Source organism: Sprattus sprattus (genome assembly GCF_963457725.1).
Source record: "Sprattus sprattus genome assembly, chromosome: 21".
In the NCBI taxonomy this organism is placed as follows: domain Eukaryota; kingdom Metazoa; phylum Chordata; class Actinopteri; order Clupeiformes; family Clupeidae; genus Sprattus; species Sprattus sprattus.
Window position 1 is genome coordinate 11381764 of NC_137919.1, and position 17755 is coordinate 11399518.

The window sequence follows — 17755 nt, forward strand, 5'->3', positions numbered from 1 at the left end:
ACATTATTGACGATACCGTACTGACTCGAGTACCTTATTGCTTTTATAACACGGTTGCCAGCGACTTTATAAATATTAAGTAAAATTAAATTATAAAAAAAATCTAGCCACCAAACATTGTGTATTGTATTTCAGTAGCCAAGACAAAATAGTCCCCCTTTGTGTGGCTGTTGCTATGCAACAGACAAATAGCATTGGGAACTTCACGTCTGTTAACCTAGCACAAAACGTTTGTTGATGATTAGCTAGGAGATCAACATTGATCTCGCACCATTTCATTCATTCACATTGCTCATTTTATAAAGTTGCCATTGAAGTAACAAAAACTACAATGGGACACTTTCAACTTTGTTAATATCTGTTTATATTGATTTGGATATCACCACTAACTCGCGCGTGAGAGCTACGTGTGTTTCAATGGATTTTTGGTCTAAGCGTTAGCAGTCACCTACAAATAATATTCGAGACTTTCAGTTAAGACTTACAATACTCTGCAACATTCGTGTAGCACAGAAACAACTAACCGAGTCAATGTAGACATATAAACAGTCGTGTAGATAGCTTAATTCACATGAAACATTCCCCACTACATTCCCCACAACACGTCGCCATCTTGGTTAGATTTTTTTTTTTGAGTGCGCACTGATATGGAACGCTCAGGTAGATGAAAACAGGTCGTACAGTTACTATATCGTTGAATATAGCACACCCCGTGACTCACAATTAGAATGCCGGATTCCATCTACCCGTGGTATAACATATAATAATATATTCCATTCATATTGTGCTTCAGCCATGCTTCAGCCATGGACACAAGCAAGCGTAGCACATTAAAGATTGCATCATACCCTCCCCTTGGTTTTGCATGTTGACTGTGGTGTACACGTCTGCGGCGGCTGCAATCATAAGAAAGTGATAATGGACCTAGAGATACTCTTTTCAAGCCATATATTTTACGAAGCTGTATTTGTATTCAACAAACTGACCACTCTGCATATGAGTAAATCCCTGCTGATTCTGGTTCAGGCGCTGGTTTAAACTCTGGTTGGTGCTCTGGCCACTAGAAAGAGACAACAATGTTCAATATAAACTGTAGAGAAATAAGTGAACAGACTTAATGAAACAATGATAGAGAATAAATTATGACATGACAGACGGACAGACAGACAAACGGACACACGGACACACGGACACACGGACATGAAAGAAGAACTCACAAAGTTGCTGTATGTTCATGTAAACCTGAAAAGAGATAAATATCAGACTGTTTGTGAAATTATCTTTTTTAATATCTATCTTATGAAATCATCTGTCCGCATTATTCTAGCTGTAATCTTTGCCCTGCAAACTGATAACAATTGTTGCTCTTACCCTTAAACTTTTTGGAGTAAAACAGCAGGACCAGCATTATGACCAAAATGAAGACAGCCACCAGTACCATGCCAATGCCAACACCAACTGCTAGCATCTTAGAGGATCCATACTCTGAGAATGAGGCACAGAAATATTACACTTGTCACAACGGTCTACAAGGAAACATTGGTGTCATCTAACTTTTCAGCTTTTTTTTCAGAATCAGATTTTTGAGGCTTCACCTTCTACTGTCACCCAGACCTCAGGTGACATTCCTTTAAGTCCATTCTCACACTGGTAGGAGCCCTCATCTTTCTTTGAGACAGCAGCGATGGTCATTTCTCCGCTTGTATGATTTTTCAGAGGTGATCTGTCTTTGAAGAAATCAGCGTGGAAGTCGGATGGGGGGGTGCGATATATGCAGCGCAGACTCAGGGGGTGCCCCTCAGTCACTGGGTAGGCAGGGCTGTCAATGATCACCGGACCATCTGTGCAAACAGAAAGGAATGGGTTCAAAGCTACATGCTACGTGCTACATGGAATGATAACTACACAAAGCACTGCATGGGTGTTTTTTTCAAAGAGAATGCATCAGACAGCATTTTAACTGCAAAAGTCATTGTCAATAAACATTTGTGCTTTATGTTTGTATTAAAGGACATATAAAGGAACATCTCAAGCGGGTGGCTCAATTCTGAAGTGGCACTCATGTACCTGGGTGACTGGGATGATTGAAGGCCTGATGACAGTTACTCACATGGTTTGTAATTATTTACATGTCTATATGTTGTTATTTACATGTCTTTATTATTCAACCAAATTATACTAGCAAGTAATGGAAGACAATCCTTCTGATACTGAGTTCAAATATAATTAATTGGATCGTGGACACACATTATACAATAGATATGTTGACTTCTTATTGTGCATTGTAATGTTGACAATGTGACTGTACATGCAGTCTGACTGACACCAGTACGCTGTCAGTTGTCAGCAATTGGGCAGTACCACATGGAGGTCCCGCATGCTGTGGTCCACAATCTGACACTAAAAACAAGCAATACTACACATGTTCCTACATTATTAAATGATGCCTGTTTACACTCACTGTGCACTGTGATGTTGACAGGATTGCTTTGCTTTCCAGACTCAGACAGACACCAGTAAACTCCACTGTCTGATAATGATGCTGAGCTGATGCTGCATGTGAATCCTGTTTCTGATCTCCAGTCAGTGGAACACTTTGATTCCCCTCCTCTGCCTGTGAACCACCTCAGTCTCCATCCAGTAGAGTTTCCCTGGACCTCACAGCTCAGTGACAGAGACGCGGTCGTGAAGTGCTGGGTTCTGTTGGGTCTGATGACCAGTGAGGCTGTAGACAGACCTGAGATGGGCAAGACCAAATGGAAGCATTGCCTTTGTTCCCCATTTACACCCAATGTTTGTGGAGTTAGTTGACCATAATAATGTCATAATTAGCTAGGAAGAACACAAAAATATTTATATATAAATTAAATATACAGACTTGTTTGAAGATGGTGCTTGGAACTCACCTGTTCTAAAAAGAGGTTGAGCCTTGCTGAACTCTGTGTGATAGGCTGGCTCTCCTCTCTCTGCTCTGCACACATAAACCCCTGAATGTCTAAGAGCAGCTGGGCTGAGAGTGTAGGAACCTCCAGCTCCACTGATGCTGTCTGATACCAGCTGTAGATAATATCTTCTGCTCTCATGTAACACATATACCAACTCAGGACTGTAGGGGGCAGTCTTGTACCACTGGAATCTCCAGCCTGTAGTGGAGCCTCTAACCTCACAGCTCAGAGTCACTGAGTCTCCTTCAGTAAACCACGTCTGTGGTGGTCCTTTAAGAACTGCTGTTGGTCTTTCTGCTTAAAATAAAACATTGGGAAGGATAATGCCCTGTAACTTTAAGGGTGACATGGTCCAGTGGGGAATATTGTGGTATTGTGGGGAATTGTCTTTGAAGCGCAGAAGTTTTAGTCCTAGAGACATACAAATAACACCCACAGAAACCTTGAATATTTAACTACTTCAAATATATACGGTGAAGCTAAAAAGGAAATTAGCACTCTGTAAGGATAGTATAACTAAACTCTTGCACATTTCAGTCTGAGGTTTCAGCTCTTACAGTAATGACCTGCCCATTTGCAACGGAGGGCTATTCATATTATAAGGTTATGGAAATTCGGCGACTGCTATTGGTAAGATGTGTTAAGAAAACGTAATAAGAAAACTTGTCGGGCAGATAGCCACAAAGACATTCCAAGGCTATTACCTGTTGGCCAGCGGTTCTTCAGTCATGTTGAGCAATATCTGAGAACCTATGACTATGACTAAACTTTAGTTGTAAGTGAAACTCACCGAATATGCTCACAATGAAAGGTTCACTGATGTCTGACTCCATTTGGACGCTTTTCTGTGTCCCCCTACATGTGAACTCTTCTTTGTATCCAGACGTAGCAGTGAATGTGTGCACATTCTGATTTCCAGACAGAGAACTTCCTTTTATGTACCAGCTGAAGTCCCAGTCAGTGTTTCCCTTTGTCTTGATGTCACATCGTAGGGTGACTGTCTCTCCATGGAAGACTTCTGTCCAATTATACTGCAGACTCACAACAGGTTTTGGTCTCTCTGCATCTACTATGTATACATTCATGCACATTGTTTGTGTTTGTTACAAAGTTGCTGACAAATTAGATGACTTGACTAGGTGTATGGCAACCACCACTAATGTCCCTTTTAGGCTCCAAAGTCACAACAACTTTTAATGTGTCTGTGCAGATATAGCAGCAAGACATAACTAGACAGTGCATGAAACAGCATCGCCTAACAGAACACACAAAATCGAGCAAAAACATGAATCTCACACACAATTAAATGCTAATAATTCATTATAAGGCACGGATTTCTATGAAGAGGTCAGAGTAGAAAAAATGGTCGCTTTCTAGTCACATGGCACGTAAAGAATAGAGGTATTAAAAAGGCATCACCTTCAGCATTCCCTAAGTAGATGTGTGAACTCCAAACTGAAAGAGAGATGGACATCACAACACTTGTGACACACACACACACAAACAAACGCACACACTGAACATCACTGATGCTTTTCCTCTGAATTCTGAGCGCTTCAGCACATTGCAGTGACTCGAAACCTTTTTACAAAATAGGGTACACACATAGCTACTACCACCATGTACTCTCAAGAAAGTTAAAAAAAAAAGATCATGTAACTACAGTCAGACAGTTTGTGCTCGCTCACATAATGACATAATGACAGCCTTAAAAAACTATTCATGGATCACAAACCCTCACACACATGCATACAGGCACACACAGATAAAACACACTCACACACACAGATAAAACACACACACACACATGCACACATGCACACACAGATCACGTACAAGCACCATGTACGTCCAACCAACATGTTCAAAACACACACACACATACAGATAAAACACACCCCCACACAGAGATAAAACACACACACACACTCTCACACACACACATAAAACACAGACACACACAAGTGAAACACACACACACACACACACACACACACACACAGATAAAACACACACACACACACTCTCACACACACAAATGATAAATGAAACACACACAATTGAAACACACACACACACACACAATTGAAACACAGACACACAAACACACACAAATGAAGCACACACACACACACAAATGAAACACACACACACTCACAAATGAAACACACACACACACACACACACACACACAAATGATACACACACACACATACACACACAGAGACATCCACATACAGTGGATCCCTTTGTCTCAGGTGAAACTCACGTATCAACAGCAGCAGGTATCTTGTGTCCATGCTGCCTTCCATCTTCTGCACTCCAAAAGGTTCACACCCTAAGTGAACAGCTGTAAAATGAAAAAATGAAAATCAAGAAAAAGTGAAAAAATAAATGTAAAGTGCTTGTCTGTTCCTTCCTTCCTATGGACAAAAAGCTGAGCGAGTTTTTCCAAGGTTGCTTTTTCACCCCCAAACTCTACAAACAGGAAAATTGGGGTTGATATGCTGATATGATTTGAAATTTGAGACAGTGAAAGTAATCACAGATAATACTTGTTCAGTTTAGTTTCGTGGTTTAATGCTTTGTCCACTGGAAGCACCAGAAAGAGGAAGGGGAGGGCATCAAATGTTGCAATCATGGAGGAGTGTCCATGTTTCACCCAGCAATATGTGTGTGTGATGCGTGCGCATGTGTGCGTGTGTGTGTGTGCATTTGTGTGTGCGTGTGTGTGTGTCTGTTTGTGCGCGCGCGTGTGTGTGTGTGTGTTTGTGTGCATGTGTGCACGCGCGCGCGTGTGTGTGTGTTAGCGTTCGCATGTTTGCCTGTGTGTGTGTCAATGTGTGTGCGTGAGTGGCTGTGTGCACATGTGTGTGAGTGTATGTGTATGTTTGTTTACCTAATGCACAAATCTGCCGTTTGTCTGTGTATAGTAATGCATTACGTCTTTCATGCTATGCATTTCTGTTCATTGGAAGACAATAGTGGTTGCCATGGTGTATGCTCTGATGCAAAATGTGTTGCCGATGGCATCATGACATTTCCATTCGTGACTTCCGTCATTGAAGTCCACAAACAAACATTTAAACTGTCATTTGGGTAGTTTTGGTTACATTGCAGTGGTTCAGTTTGCATTTCTGATTTTTCCAGCATTAGAGAAGATACTAGGTAATGTCATCCTACAGTTCCTTGGTGCACAGCGTTAGCATGTGTGTGTGTGTGTGTGTGTGTGTGTGTGTGTGTGTGTGTGTGTGTGTGTGTGTGTGTGTGTGTGTGTGTGTGTGTGTGTGTGTGTGTGTGAGTGTGTGTGTGTGTGTGTGTGTGTGTGTGTGTGTGTGTGTGTGTGTGTGTGTGTGTGTGTGTGTGTGTGTGTGTGTGTGTGTGTGTGTGTGTGTGTGTGTGTTTGGTGTGCGTGAGTGTGTGAGTGGTGAGGTAGTTAGGGCCGAGGTCACTAGAGGGTATTTTGCTACTCTTCTTTGTTCATGTCTCTCAGTCCACACAGGAAACCCTGAGCCCCCCTCCTGCACACACTGTGCTGAGCTCCAACAGGAAGTGCCAAACCACAGCTCTGTTGTCACTCTTCTCTCACTGTACCTGCCTGCCCTCGAAGGGGCGCAGATAGCACTGGGGACGATTCTTAATGACCCTGATCCGTCCCCACCACTCTCCCTACGTAAGGCGACAATCATCAGTAAATAACGTTTAAAAAATGTTAGCGTCCCCCCCAGTTCAAAAATCCCATCTGCAATCCCACCCGCTGATGCCCTCACATGAAACTTACAGGGTGTTAATGTTTGTATTATGAAGTGCTCCAGTATTGCAAACATTGAGATAGCTGTAACATACCTATTTGAAATTGCTTCTGTATATGTAGTGGCACAGAAGGTATGGAGGAAGAGCACAGAATCATGTTCATTAAGGGGTTCTTCTGACTCATAAAAGCGATAGTCAGGACCACTTTAGCCCTAAATGAACAGACGATGGTGACATCTGTCTGGAGACATCCATGGTAAAAGTGGACTTGGGGGGAGGGGTTAAGGCATTACTGAATTTCAACTCTCTCATCCAACTCAAATCCCTCCTTAAGAAGAAAAATGGAGGAGAATTGAACATCTGTGTTATTGGAGGTAGGGATCTTAGGTGGAGATCACATCTGTGGCAGTGCTATGTTAATTGCTATGGTTGGGCAGAAAAGCAGTTAACATTGTTTGTTCATCAATGTCAGTTACTATGAACGTATCCTAGAAACATTTCAGGCATCCTGACCAAACCAAACCAGAAATATTCATTTAATAGCAATTACTGCTAATCAACATGATATTAGTTTGGACTGATGGAATTATTATGATCTGTAGGCTTCATTCCGCATTGCCACTCCGTTATTGTCAGTGTGATCCCTGCATGATGACATGACATGATTCAGACTGGGAACTCTAGTCACATGAAGAACTATTAGTGCCACATTTAGTGACAAAGTCACACCTGCCCCTGGGAGACTTACACTAAAACTCTAGGAGTTGATTTCAAAACCATTTCTGAGCCTATATGGTCCCATCCAATAAAGTGTTTAAACTATTGTAATAACAGTGTTGAATATGCAGAGTTTTATTGTACACTGAATATAGCTACAGTTGAACAGCACCAGGCAATTACACTTATCAGGATTGATATCATTTAACAGCATTGCTTTTTCACACGGTTGGTGTCATACTGGTCAGTGGTAGGACTTGTTAGTTTTCTTTAACTGAATGATATCACATAATAAACCATTTTTGATCAAATCAATTTCATCAATCCTTTTCAGGTACACAGCTCACTGCAATAAAGCATCAGAATATTCACTACAAGAGCAAAAGTCAACCTTGCTTATGTCAATCAGCTCGCTTAGCTTTTGTCAATGGGCTTCTCTGATGATCCCAACACATACTTTCAAAATCATTTACACATCTGTCAATCATTTACACAGCTGTAAAGCTCATAATCTGCTTCACAATACACACATCTCAGGATGAGACACTAAACAGTTAAAGGCACCCAGTGCAACTTTATGTAAACATTCAATGAAAAATAAACATTCCATTTCTAGTCTTTTTTACACGTAGTAAGTTTCAATAACTCCATACCATTTCATATCGACATTCAAGGAGCAAAGATGAGACGTCGTTGTGTGGTGAGAACTGATAGAAAATCGTAAACAACAACAATCGCTGGTGGGGAGAAGCCATTTTTCCATTGACTGGAAGCCTGCTTTATTTATTGCAGGTTAAAAAAAATAAAGAAAATGGCGGCGATTGTTGTTGTTATCGATTTTCTATCAGTTCTCACCACACAACGACGTCTCATCTTTGCTGCTTGAATGTCGGTATGTAATGGTACGGAGTTATTGAAACTTACTACGTGTAAAAAAGACTAGAAATTGAATGTTTATTTTTAAGCCTCGAAAGTTGCACTGGGTGCCTTTAAGCGTAAAAAGTATCATTTAAAAAAGAAAGTGACATTTAATCATGAATCTTAGAAGCAGGCCCTTAGCAACTTAACATATCACTACAATAGCCAGACATTAATTTAACAAAAACATATTAACTTGTGTTTATCTCTATGTATCTGCTCAATTTGTGCAGGTAGCGTTGCAGAAACGATGAAACTCTGTTAGGGATTGACTTCCTCCTGGAGCTGTGGTTTCAAACACTTGTTACACTCTTCAGAGCAAAAAAGCTTGTAACAATCAATCCTTACAGCTGTAGCCAAATAAACTCTAAAGGATTTTTTTTAAAAATGTAACACTTAAAATTGAATAGACAGATATCCTTAATTTAAACAGATTAAACAGTAGGCCTACATACCGTATATTTATGCAAAAAAATAAAACATCTTTAAGTCATAAGCACATACATTTTATGTAACTATATTTGTCTTCATTCAAGATGACTTTGACTGATGCCTTTTATATCAAAATATTCCACATATAGAACATGGTTATAAAAATCTTTTTTTTTTGCTCCATGTTCCTCCATCTTAGAGATGTCTGTTGAACTCCCTTAGACATCCTCCCACTAGAGATGTCTGTTGTACACCCTTAGACACCTGTAACATATGAAGCAATATTTGGGATGGACAGACAGACTGACAGATAGACAGATAGATAAATAGATAGACAGATAGACAGATAGACAGACAGATCAAACTGAATAAATAGTCCTGAATGATGACATAGATGGTATTCTCAAGAGACAGAGGAGAAACATGACTGGCTGATAAGACTCACATTAGAGAGGTACATTACGGATGTATAGACAAGTAGAGATACATCACAGATAAATAGACACATAGAAATACATTACAAATGTATAGACCCATAGAGATACATCACAGTCAGATGCAAAGCAGGGGGTGTGGGAGACAGATAGACTTATTTTCTGTACCCTTGACTCTCTTTCCAATAACCTGGGCATAAGTGGGCTCACTTTGTTCAGCTTCCTCTTCTCCTATAGGAAGCATCCAAAGGAGAAATGACTGTTGTTGGTGTCGTTTCATATAACATATTTGGATTCAGATCAGTTTACATACGCATAGCTGTTGGGCTGGAGAGAGTAATGAGAATGTCTCTTATCTTACCTGCAGTCTTCACTGCTTTGAGCTCTGAGTACAATATTTCAGGCTCTGATTGACCTCCATCTCCTGTAGTCATAGAGTTATACAATATGAAGCCAGGCATCTGTTTATTTAAGGTATTATTAATACAATATATTTGTGTATTCTGTAAAATTGAAAATTGAAACATTACTTTTCTCCTTCTTCTTTTTGACATTCTCACTTGTGCTCTTTTGATCAATTGTGGAATAGATCACGTCACTCGGTCCAGTTGTGGCGTCGTCTCCTGCAGAACACAAGAAGCCTTCAGTTGTTTACATGAACAGTTAGTGTGTATTCCATTAAACTATTATTCAGCATAGACAGTGAGATTATCAAAGCAATGCTTATATCAGCAATGAAAGGCTGTGTCATTATTAGGAGACAGGACTGAATTAGCTTTATTATTTACAGTGTCATTATTAACAGACAGGACTGACTTAGCTTGATCTTTTACTGTGTCATTATTAGGAGACAGGACTGAATTAGCTTGATCCTTTACCGTGTCATTATTAGGAGACATGACTGAATTAGCTTGATCCTTTACCGTGTCATTATTAGGAGACATGACTGAATTAGCTTGATCCTCTACAGTGTCATTATTAGGAGACAGGACTGAATTTGCGTGTTCATTAGAAGAAAAGTGCACTTTACCTTCCTCATACCGTTCAGCTGTATTGATGGTGTCATACACGCTTGCTGTTCATAATTACAAAAAAAAGTTATTATAGAGTCATGAATGTATGTATATAGGGACACGTAACCAGGGACCGTAACGGACCGCTGTGTAATGGTTCATATCCCTGCCGACCTTCATGTCCTGCAGAGAGGCTCTTGTCTGGACTGTGACTGGTGTTCTGTTGTTGCTGGCCACTCCATGGTGACAAAGATCTGCAAGTGAAGAATTCACCTTTTAAATGCATCTGAATGAGAAAGGTGTGGAGAATAGCTAACTTGGCTGGCCTTCCATTCTGATAGCCATCTGGGGAAACAATCTATGACCCTTCTAGGCTCAGTAACCACAGTCTGAAAGTTGAGTGTGTGTTGGAAAGTTGTGTGGGTAAATGTTGACTTACGGTAATGGTGTTTGTGTGGACTTGTGTAATGGTGTTTGTGTGGACTTACGGTAATGGTGTTTGTGTAGACTTACGGTAATGGTGTTTGTGGGCCGGGTCTTGCTGTGAGATAGCAAACAAAACATCAAAATTTGAGCTCAACTTTAGAGGACTACAGTATTTGGAGAGGATGAGAGAGACTTTACCTTTCTTCTTTTTGAAACAATACATCAGGGACAGTATTGTGCCTATGATAAAGATGATCATCACTCCAACAACTACACCCACAACTGCCAGTTTAGAGGATCCAGAATATGAGACTGAAACTGATAAGATACGTGAATTATATTAGCATCTGTGGTTATATGAGATTAGTTTTATTGATTATAGTTTTACCTCTGACTGTGACCCAACTCTGTGGTGACTCTCCTTTCTCTGGGTTCCTGCACCTATAGACTCCTTCATCTGACTTTGAGACTGCAGGGATGGTCATCTCCCCTGTGGTGGAGGTCTGGAGGAGTGTCCCATCTTTATAGAAGTCAGCACTGATGTTTGATGGCTGTCTACGATATCTACAGCGCAGGGTTAGAGGATCTCCCTCAGTCACAGGATGGGCAGGACTCTCCAGGCTCACATCACCATCTACATAGTGACATGATGGATTCAATTCTTTACAACAAATTCATATTAATTGTAACACAAGACTACATACATATGTATGTATTTGCACTTGTACCCTAATATTATATCTATCAATGACAGTTAATTCATGTTTTAATTCATTTATCGGACTGTAGTAGTGTTTTTACAATTCCAACAATGGTACAGTGTGCAGAAACAAACATCATATATCGGTGTAAATGTTACTATGGCAAGCAAAACATATTGATGATTATGCTGATCAAATACAGAGTTTCAACATGGCACTAATATGAGAGACAGTACTTAAGTAACTGTTTCATACTTTCTGAAAATGAACTACATATAGAATATTCATTTACTTCTTTAAAAAAATGGTTTACATACAATGCACTGTGATGTTGATATGGTTACTTTGCTCTCCAGACTCAGACTGACACCAGTAAACTCCACTGTCTAATTGAGATGCTGATCCGGTGATGCAGGTGGATCCTGTTTCTAATTTCCATTGAAAGGGACACATTTCACGCAATGTCCGTTTCGTGAACCATATCAACCTCCATCCAGTTGAGTTCCCACTCCTCTCACAGCTCAGGGCAAGATAATCAGATGTAAAGTGTTGATTTGTATTGGGACTGACAACCACAGAGGATGGAGGAGAAAGACCTAAAACAAAAGGAAACATGAGACACTCTGAAAGACCCTGTTCAGAGCAGGGTTAATTTAAAAACACATCAACAGTTGTAAAGGAGTACCTCACCTGTGACCCAGAGTGGCTGAGGTTGGCTATACTCTGTGTGATAGGCTGGCTCTCCTCTCTCTCCTCTGCACACATAAACCCCTGTGTGTCTAAGAGCAGCTGGGCTGAGAGTGTAGGAGCCTCCAGCTCCTCTGATGCTGTCTGAGACCAGCTGTAGATAATATCCCCTGTTCTCAAGTAATACGTATACCAACCCAGGACTGTAGGGGGCAGTCTTGTACCAGTGGAATCTCCAGCCTGTAGTGGAGCCTCTAACCTCACAGCTCAGAGTCACTGAGTCTCCTTCAGTCAGCCAGGTCTGTGATGGTTCTCTAAGAACTGGATTTGGTTTTTCTGTTCGTGATTAGCAAATGGTTTTAACCAAAAGACTGGATACCATGTCTTAGACATTCATGTAATAGTCTGAGTACTTCAAAATAGATCAATACATAAATACATAAATCAAAGAAGAATAAGGTCTACTGATAGTACAAAAGTTCAAACCCAAGTTCACACATGAAGTTATGTAGCTGTGCTGCATTTATTAACCATAGATATTGACAGCATTCTCTGAACATAAATGTGTCCCCACCTGATACTGTAACTCTGACAGCCTCACTGGTCTCTGATGTCTGTGAGTCTCTCCTCTGTGTTCCTCTGCAGGTGTAGTCCCCACTGTTGGACTCACTAGCAAAATATATTTTGTAATTTTGCTGTTGATTTTCGAAAGAAGTTCCATTCTTATACCAGCTGTATAGCCAGTCATTGTGTTCTTCCCCGTGTATGCTGCATCTGAGAGTGAGCGTCTCACCAATGAAGATGTTTGTCCAGTTGGACAGAGGGGTTGCAATGGCTTTGGGATTTACTGCAGACATAATAACCGCAGTGTGATACAGTTGCATATGCTTACAGTTTAAAAAGAAAGGCACTACAGATCCTAAAAACTCACCTTTGACCTTCAGCCACACCTCATTACTGTACTGTGTGTGATAGACTGGGTCTCCTCTCCCAGCTCTGCACCAGTACTGTCCTCCATCAGAGACTTTAACAGGGATGATGCTGTAGGAGTTTCCATCAGTCTGGGCCACAGGATCAGAGGTCTGTGTGTCTCTGTACCAGTAGAATCTCCATCCAGTAGACTGGCCCATGTCACATCTCAGGGTAACTGTGTTTCCTGTGAACACTGGGTCTCTGTCCAAACTTAATAAAGGTGTTGGCCTTCCCTCTGAATTGCATTGGACACATAATTTCATCACAATTTTAAATTGATAAAATCACTGAAATTGGTAACCATCATGTTGCTACACTGTAAAAAATGACCTTAAAATTCACAGTGGAATGGCGTAAAATCATGTCATCAAAAAACTGTAAATAGAAATACAATAGAGTATTGCTTATTTCACAACATTTTTTGGTACAATACTAAACGGAATATAAATGTTAATTTTAAAGTAAGAATATGCATATTTCTTTATAAAAATGTTATTTACACAAAGAAAAACTGTAATACAAGAAGCAATGCAATGCAGTTTAAATTACAACCTGGTGGTGTGAAAATACTTAACGAAATATAAATGTTAATTTTAAAGTAAGATTATGCATATTTATTTTTAGAAATGACATATGGCTGTAATTTTCAGGATGAAAAACTGTATTACAAGAGGCAATGCAATGCAGTTTTAATTACAACATGGTGGTGTTAAAATACTAAACGAAATACAACTGTTAATTTTAAAGTATTTCTTTGTTGTTGTTTTTACAGGAAAAATCTGGCAGCTGAGTTGCCAGAACAATTCTGTAAAAAATACGGCCAAACCGTATAAACATCTTCACAGAACATAACATTGTAAACCAGTACATTTAACATTGGATTTATGCTGATTTTGCATAACCGTTATGCTATAAAAACCAATTATTTCAGTAAAATGTACATCCAGTTGTTGTCTATATAGTACATGAAATCCCATCCAATTTCACTGAGAAACGCTTAAGCATCATTATAACACTGTTATCCTAACTAATTTTCAATGCAGATTCCCCTATAAAGTTCTTTATAACATAATGTATACAAATGGATTAATAACAGTTTGGACCAGGTACTTAATTGAAGTGGGTGCAGCAGTGGCACTTGGGGGCACATAACCTTCCCCCCAGAATTCTCTAACTCCAGTTTCCACCACTCAAACACAGTTGTGTCCAGTGAAGACCTGATGTTTTTATTTTAAAAGGTTGCAAATGATATATAATCCGTTGAAAAGGTAAAGTTTTCTCGATCATGGTGGGTATTATTTGTGGGGAAAATAGTAACAATCTATAAAAGAAATGATATGCGTAACGGGTATTTTTGTAATTTTTAGATTTGCAATGATTGCTTCAGATTTTGCGTCTAAACTAGCTATATCGTATTGTCTCGTCACCTGACAACAACATACATATTACCCAGAAATCATTGCAAATCTTTAAATGACAAAAATACCAAAGACTATAAGAACTTGTTCATTTCATTTAATCTTCTTTTAATAGTTTCTATAGAGTATATAAGATAAGCATATCATTTTGTTGTAGATTGTTACTTTTTTTTTACCACAAATAATACCTACCATGATGTAGATACGTTTACCTTTTCAAGTCTATAGCTAGCATTACCCCCTCTAAATGCATTACAAAGACTTCTCTGTATTTATGCTGCTGAAACTGGAGTCATAGACTTCTGTCAGACGCAGTATAAGAGGGTGATGGCATCTATTTAGACATACTGTCTATGGGCCCCCAAGAACCACGGGCCCAGGTTTAAGCACACCTGCTGCACCCTCGCTGTTCCCAACTGTTATACATACATATGTGTATATATACATTAAAATATCTTATTTAGTAAAGAACTTTTAAGGGGATCTGCATGAATAAACAGTTGAATAATAGTGTTATACTGAGACTTAAGCAGTTAAATAATGTTGTTTGCTTGGTATTTCTCAGTGAAATTGAAGGGGATTTGATGTACAATAGACATCAACTGGATGTACATTTTACTGAAATAGCTGGTTTTATAGCATAATGGTCATGCAAAATCAGCATAAATCCAATGTTAAATGTACTGGTTTACAATGTAATATTATACATTATAAACTGTTTAAGATACATATTGCTCTGTGAAGATGGTTACGATTTGGCAGTATTATTTACTGAATTATTCTGGAAACCACAGCTGCCAGTTTTTTCCAGTAAAAACAACAAGATTTGTTTTACAGTGTAACATAGCAGTGATGTGAATATAGCTAAAGTTCAATGTTGAATATACAGGCTTAAAATGTTACATTTACTGAACAAACTTGTCCAATACAACATAACAGTGACGTAAATACTGCAAAAATCCAATGTTGAATATACAGGTTTAAAATGTTAAATGTACATGCTGCACTGTAAAGAGATTTACAGGTGGATGTATTCTTTACAGGATTGCTCTGGCAACTCAGCTTCCAGAATTTTCCTGTAAAAACGATGGCAGTTTTTTTACAGTGTAGCCTAATCCACAGAAGAAAGGAAAAAACACACTTGCACTCTCTGCTTAAAGTGAGGAGTATAGCATTGCTACTCCTTAATGGCCTGCTGTTAGTCTCTGCCATACATTATAGCTACATTAGTCAGATATTTGTACTGCACTGATAGTTCAAGTGTATCTGCACTGTAATGATAAGCTGGAGTTGCTGTTATAACTCACTATCACTCGTTATTACACCTTTATTCCCACCCACTTTGAAAATCTATCACACACTTCAGGGTGACTGTCTCTCCAGCAGAGGTCTGCAACTGTTGGACTGTTATTTAGTTAGCATGATGATTTAAATAGGGTTTGACTGTGGCAGACAGCATGTGCACTGCAGTAAAGCCATGGTAGATAAATAATTCAACCAGACCTGGATCACGGGCCCTGGATAATTAACCCAGTAGCTAGTAGTTAGCAAATATGGCCCGCAGAGAAATTAGATCCAGTTGTGTGTGGATTTGTGCTTTTGTCAAGTATTTCAGTACAAGCTGACAAGGCACTGTGATAGCTTAGCTGTGCTTAAAAAAAACATTGTGTTCATGTGTTTAACATGAAGCTTCAGAACTACATCATGTTCATGTGTTTCACATGCAGCTTCTGTGTGAAGTTAAGTGGGATTGTTGGATAAAACAAGCATGGGCTAAGCTAATTTGATGCCAAACTGTCTGGAATCTGGAACTAAGATTAGACAAACAGAAATATCATAGTCCATTATGATAAGGCCTGCATATTTAAAAACCACCAACATAATGTAACAACCAATAAAGGTACTGAGTCACCCAAGATATAACCTATTGATAAAATGGAGACTGATGGAAAAGCTCCTACTTTTCACAGTCAAGCTGATGGCATTACTCTTGAAGTATGAACCATCATGACTTATTACACAGGTGAAGGTCCCACTGTCAGTCTCCACTGAAGAACTGATTGTATGACTTTTATTTTTTGTCCATTTAACTATTTCACGAGATTCACCTCCCTCTTTGTCAGTCTTATGCCAACTGTAATAAGTTCCATAAGCATTCTCTCCCCCTGTGCTACATGTGAGTGAGATTGGCTCTCCCACAAAGATCTGTGTCCAGTTGGGTTCCAGGGTCAGAACAGCCTTGTATGGCTCTGTACAAACACAATGGAGCACAACACATCACAACACATCATACCACAGCGCACCACAACACATCATACCACAGCGCACCACAACACAACACAACACAACACATCATACCACAGCGCACCACAACACATCATACCACAACACAACACATCGCAACACAACACAACACATCATACCACAGCGCACCACAACACAACACATCACAACACATCATACCACAGCGCACCACAACACAACACAACACAACACAACACAACACATCATACCACAGCGCCCCACAACACAACACATCATACCACAGCGCCCCACAACACAACACATCATACCACAGCACACCACATCATACCACAACAGCACAGCACAACACAACACAACACAACACAACACAACACAACACAACACAACACAACACAACACAACACAACACAACACAGCACAACAACCCACAAGACCACAAGACCACAACACAATACAACACACCAAACCACAACACAACACGATACAAGACACCATACCACTCCATACCACAGCACACCACAACATAACACAACACAGTACAACACATCAGAAGAAAAAAAAAAATTGATATAACTGAATTGGAGAATGTGCTTACGTATATAGGAAAAAGATGAAGGACAAAGAAAAAGTGAAGACTAATTTCTCCTTCAGTGAGATATTCCATTTGATATTGATAATAGGTAGACAGGATCAACATAATAATTTAAACCTCTACTCACCTGCGAAGGTGATTTCTGCCCGCATGACTGATTTGAAAGGACAGGATTTAGCGGAGAGGAGGAATTAAGTATATTAGTCATAAGAAGAACACACAGAGGAAAGGCTGATCATTTTAATCGTCAGAAATTAGGCAGGAATAGTGATTAAATAGGAAGGCAGTAGAAATGTTCAATATGGATATTTTCTCTCTCTCTCTCTCTCTCTCTCTCTCTCTCTTTCTCTCTCTTTCTCTCTCTCTCTCTCTCTCCCGATCTCCCTCTCTCTCATCTAAAGAGCACCTAAACATGCCATTGTACGTATACACTTGTCACTGCTGTTCAGTTGCAACATTTTCAGGTTTTATGATACAGTTCA

The 17755-nt window shown here is 39.6% G+C and overlaps 1 protein-coding gene across 1 annotated transcript; it reads right to left on the reverse strand.

Annotated features, from left to right (window-relative positions):
- Window positions 1–789: 789 nt before the first annotated feature.
- LOC308382115 (basement membrane-specific heparan sulfate proteoglycan core protein-like) lies at window positions 790–17425 on the reverse strand (the record flags this gene model as incomplete). The annotated part of the gene is made up of 18 exons (XM_080859808.1): window positions 790–896; window positions 1372–1485; window positions 1596–1841; window positions 5215–5295; window positions 9347–9430; window positions 9561–9623; window positions 9730–9819; window positions 10230–10274; window positions 10357–10466; window positions 10726–10753; window positions 10837–10956; window positions 11027–11272; window positions 11657–11935; window positions 12030–12362; window positions 12601–12873; window positions 12958–13233; window positions 16378–16665; window positions 17401–17425. The coding sequence occupies 18 exons, from the start codon at window positions 17423–17425 to the stop codon at window positions 790–792; spliced, it is 2808 nt and encodes a 935-aa protein (XP_080715934.1).
- Window positions 17426–17755: the final 330 nt, after the last annotated feature.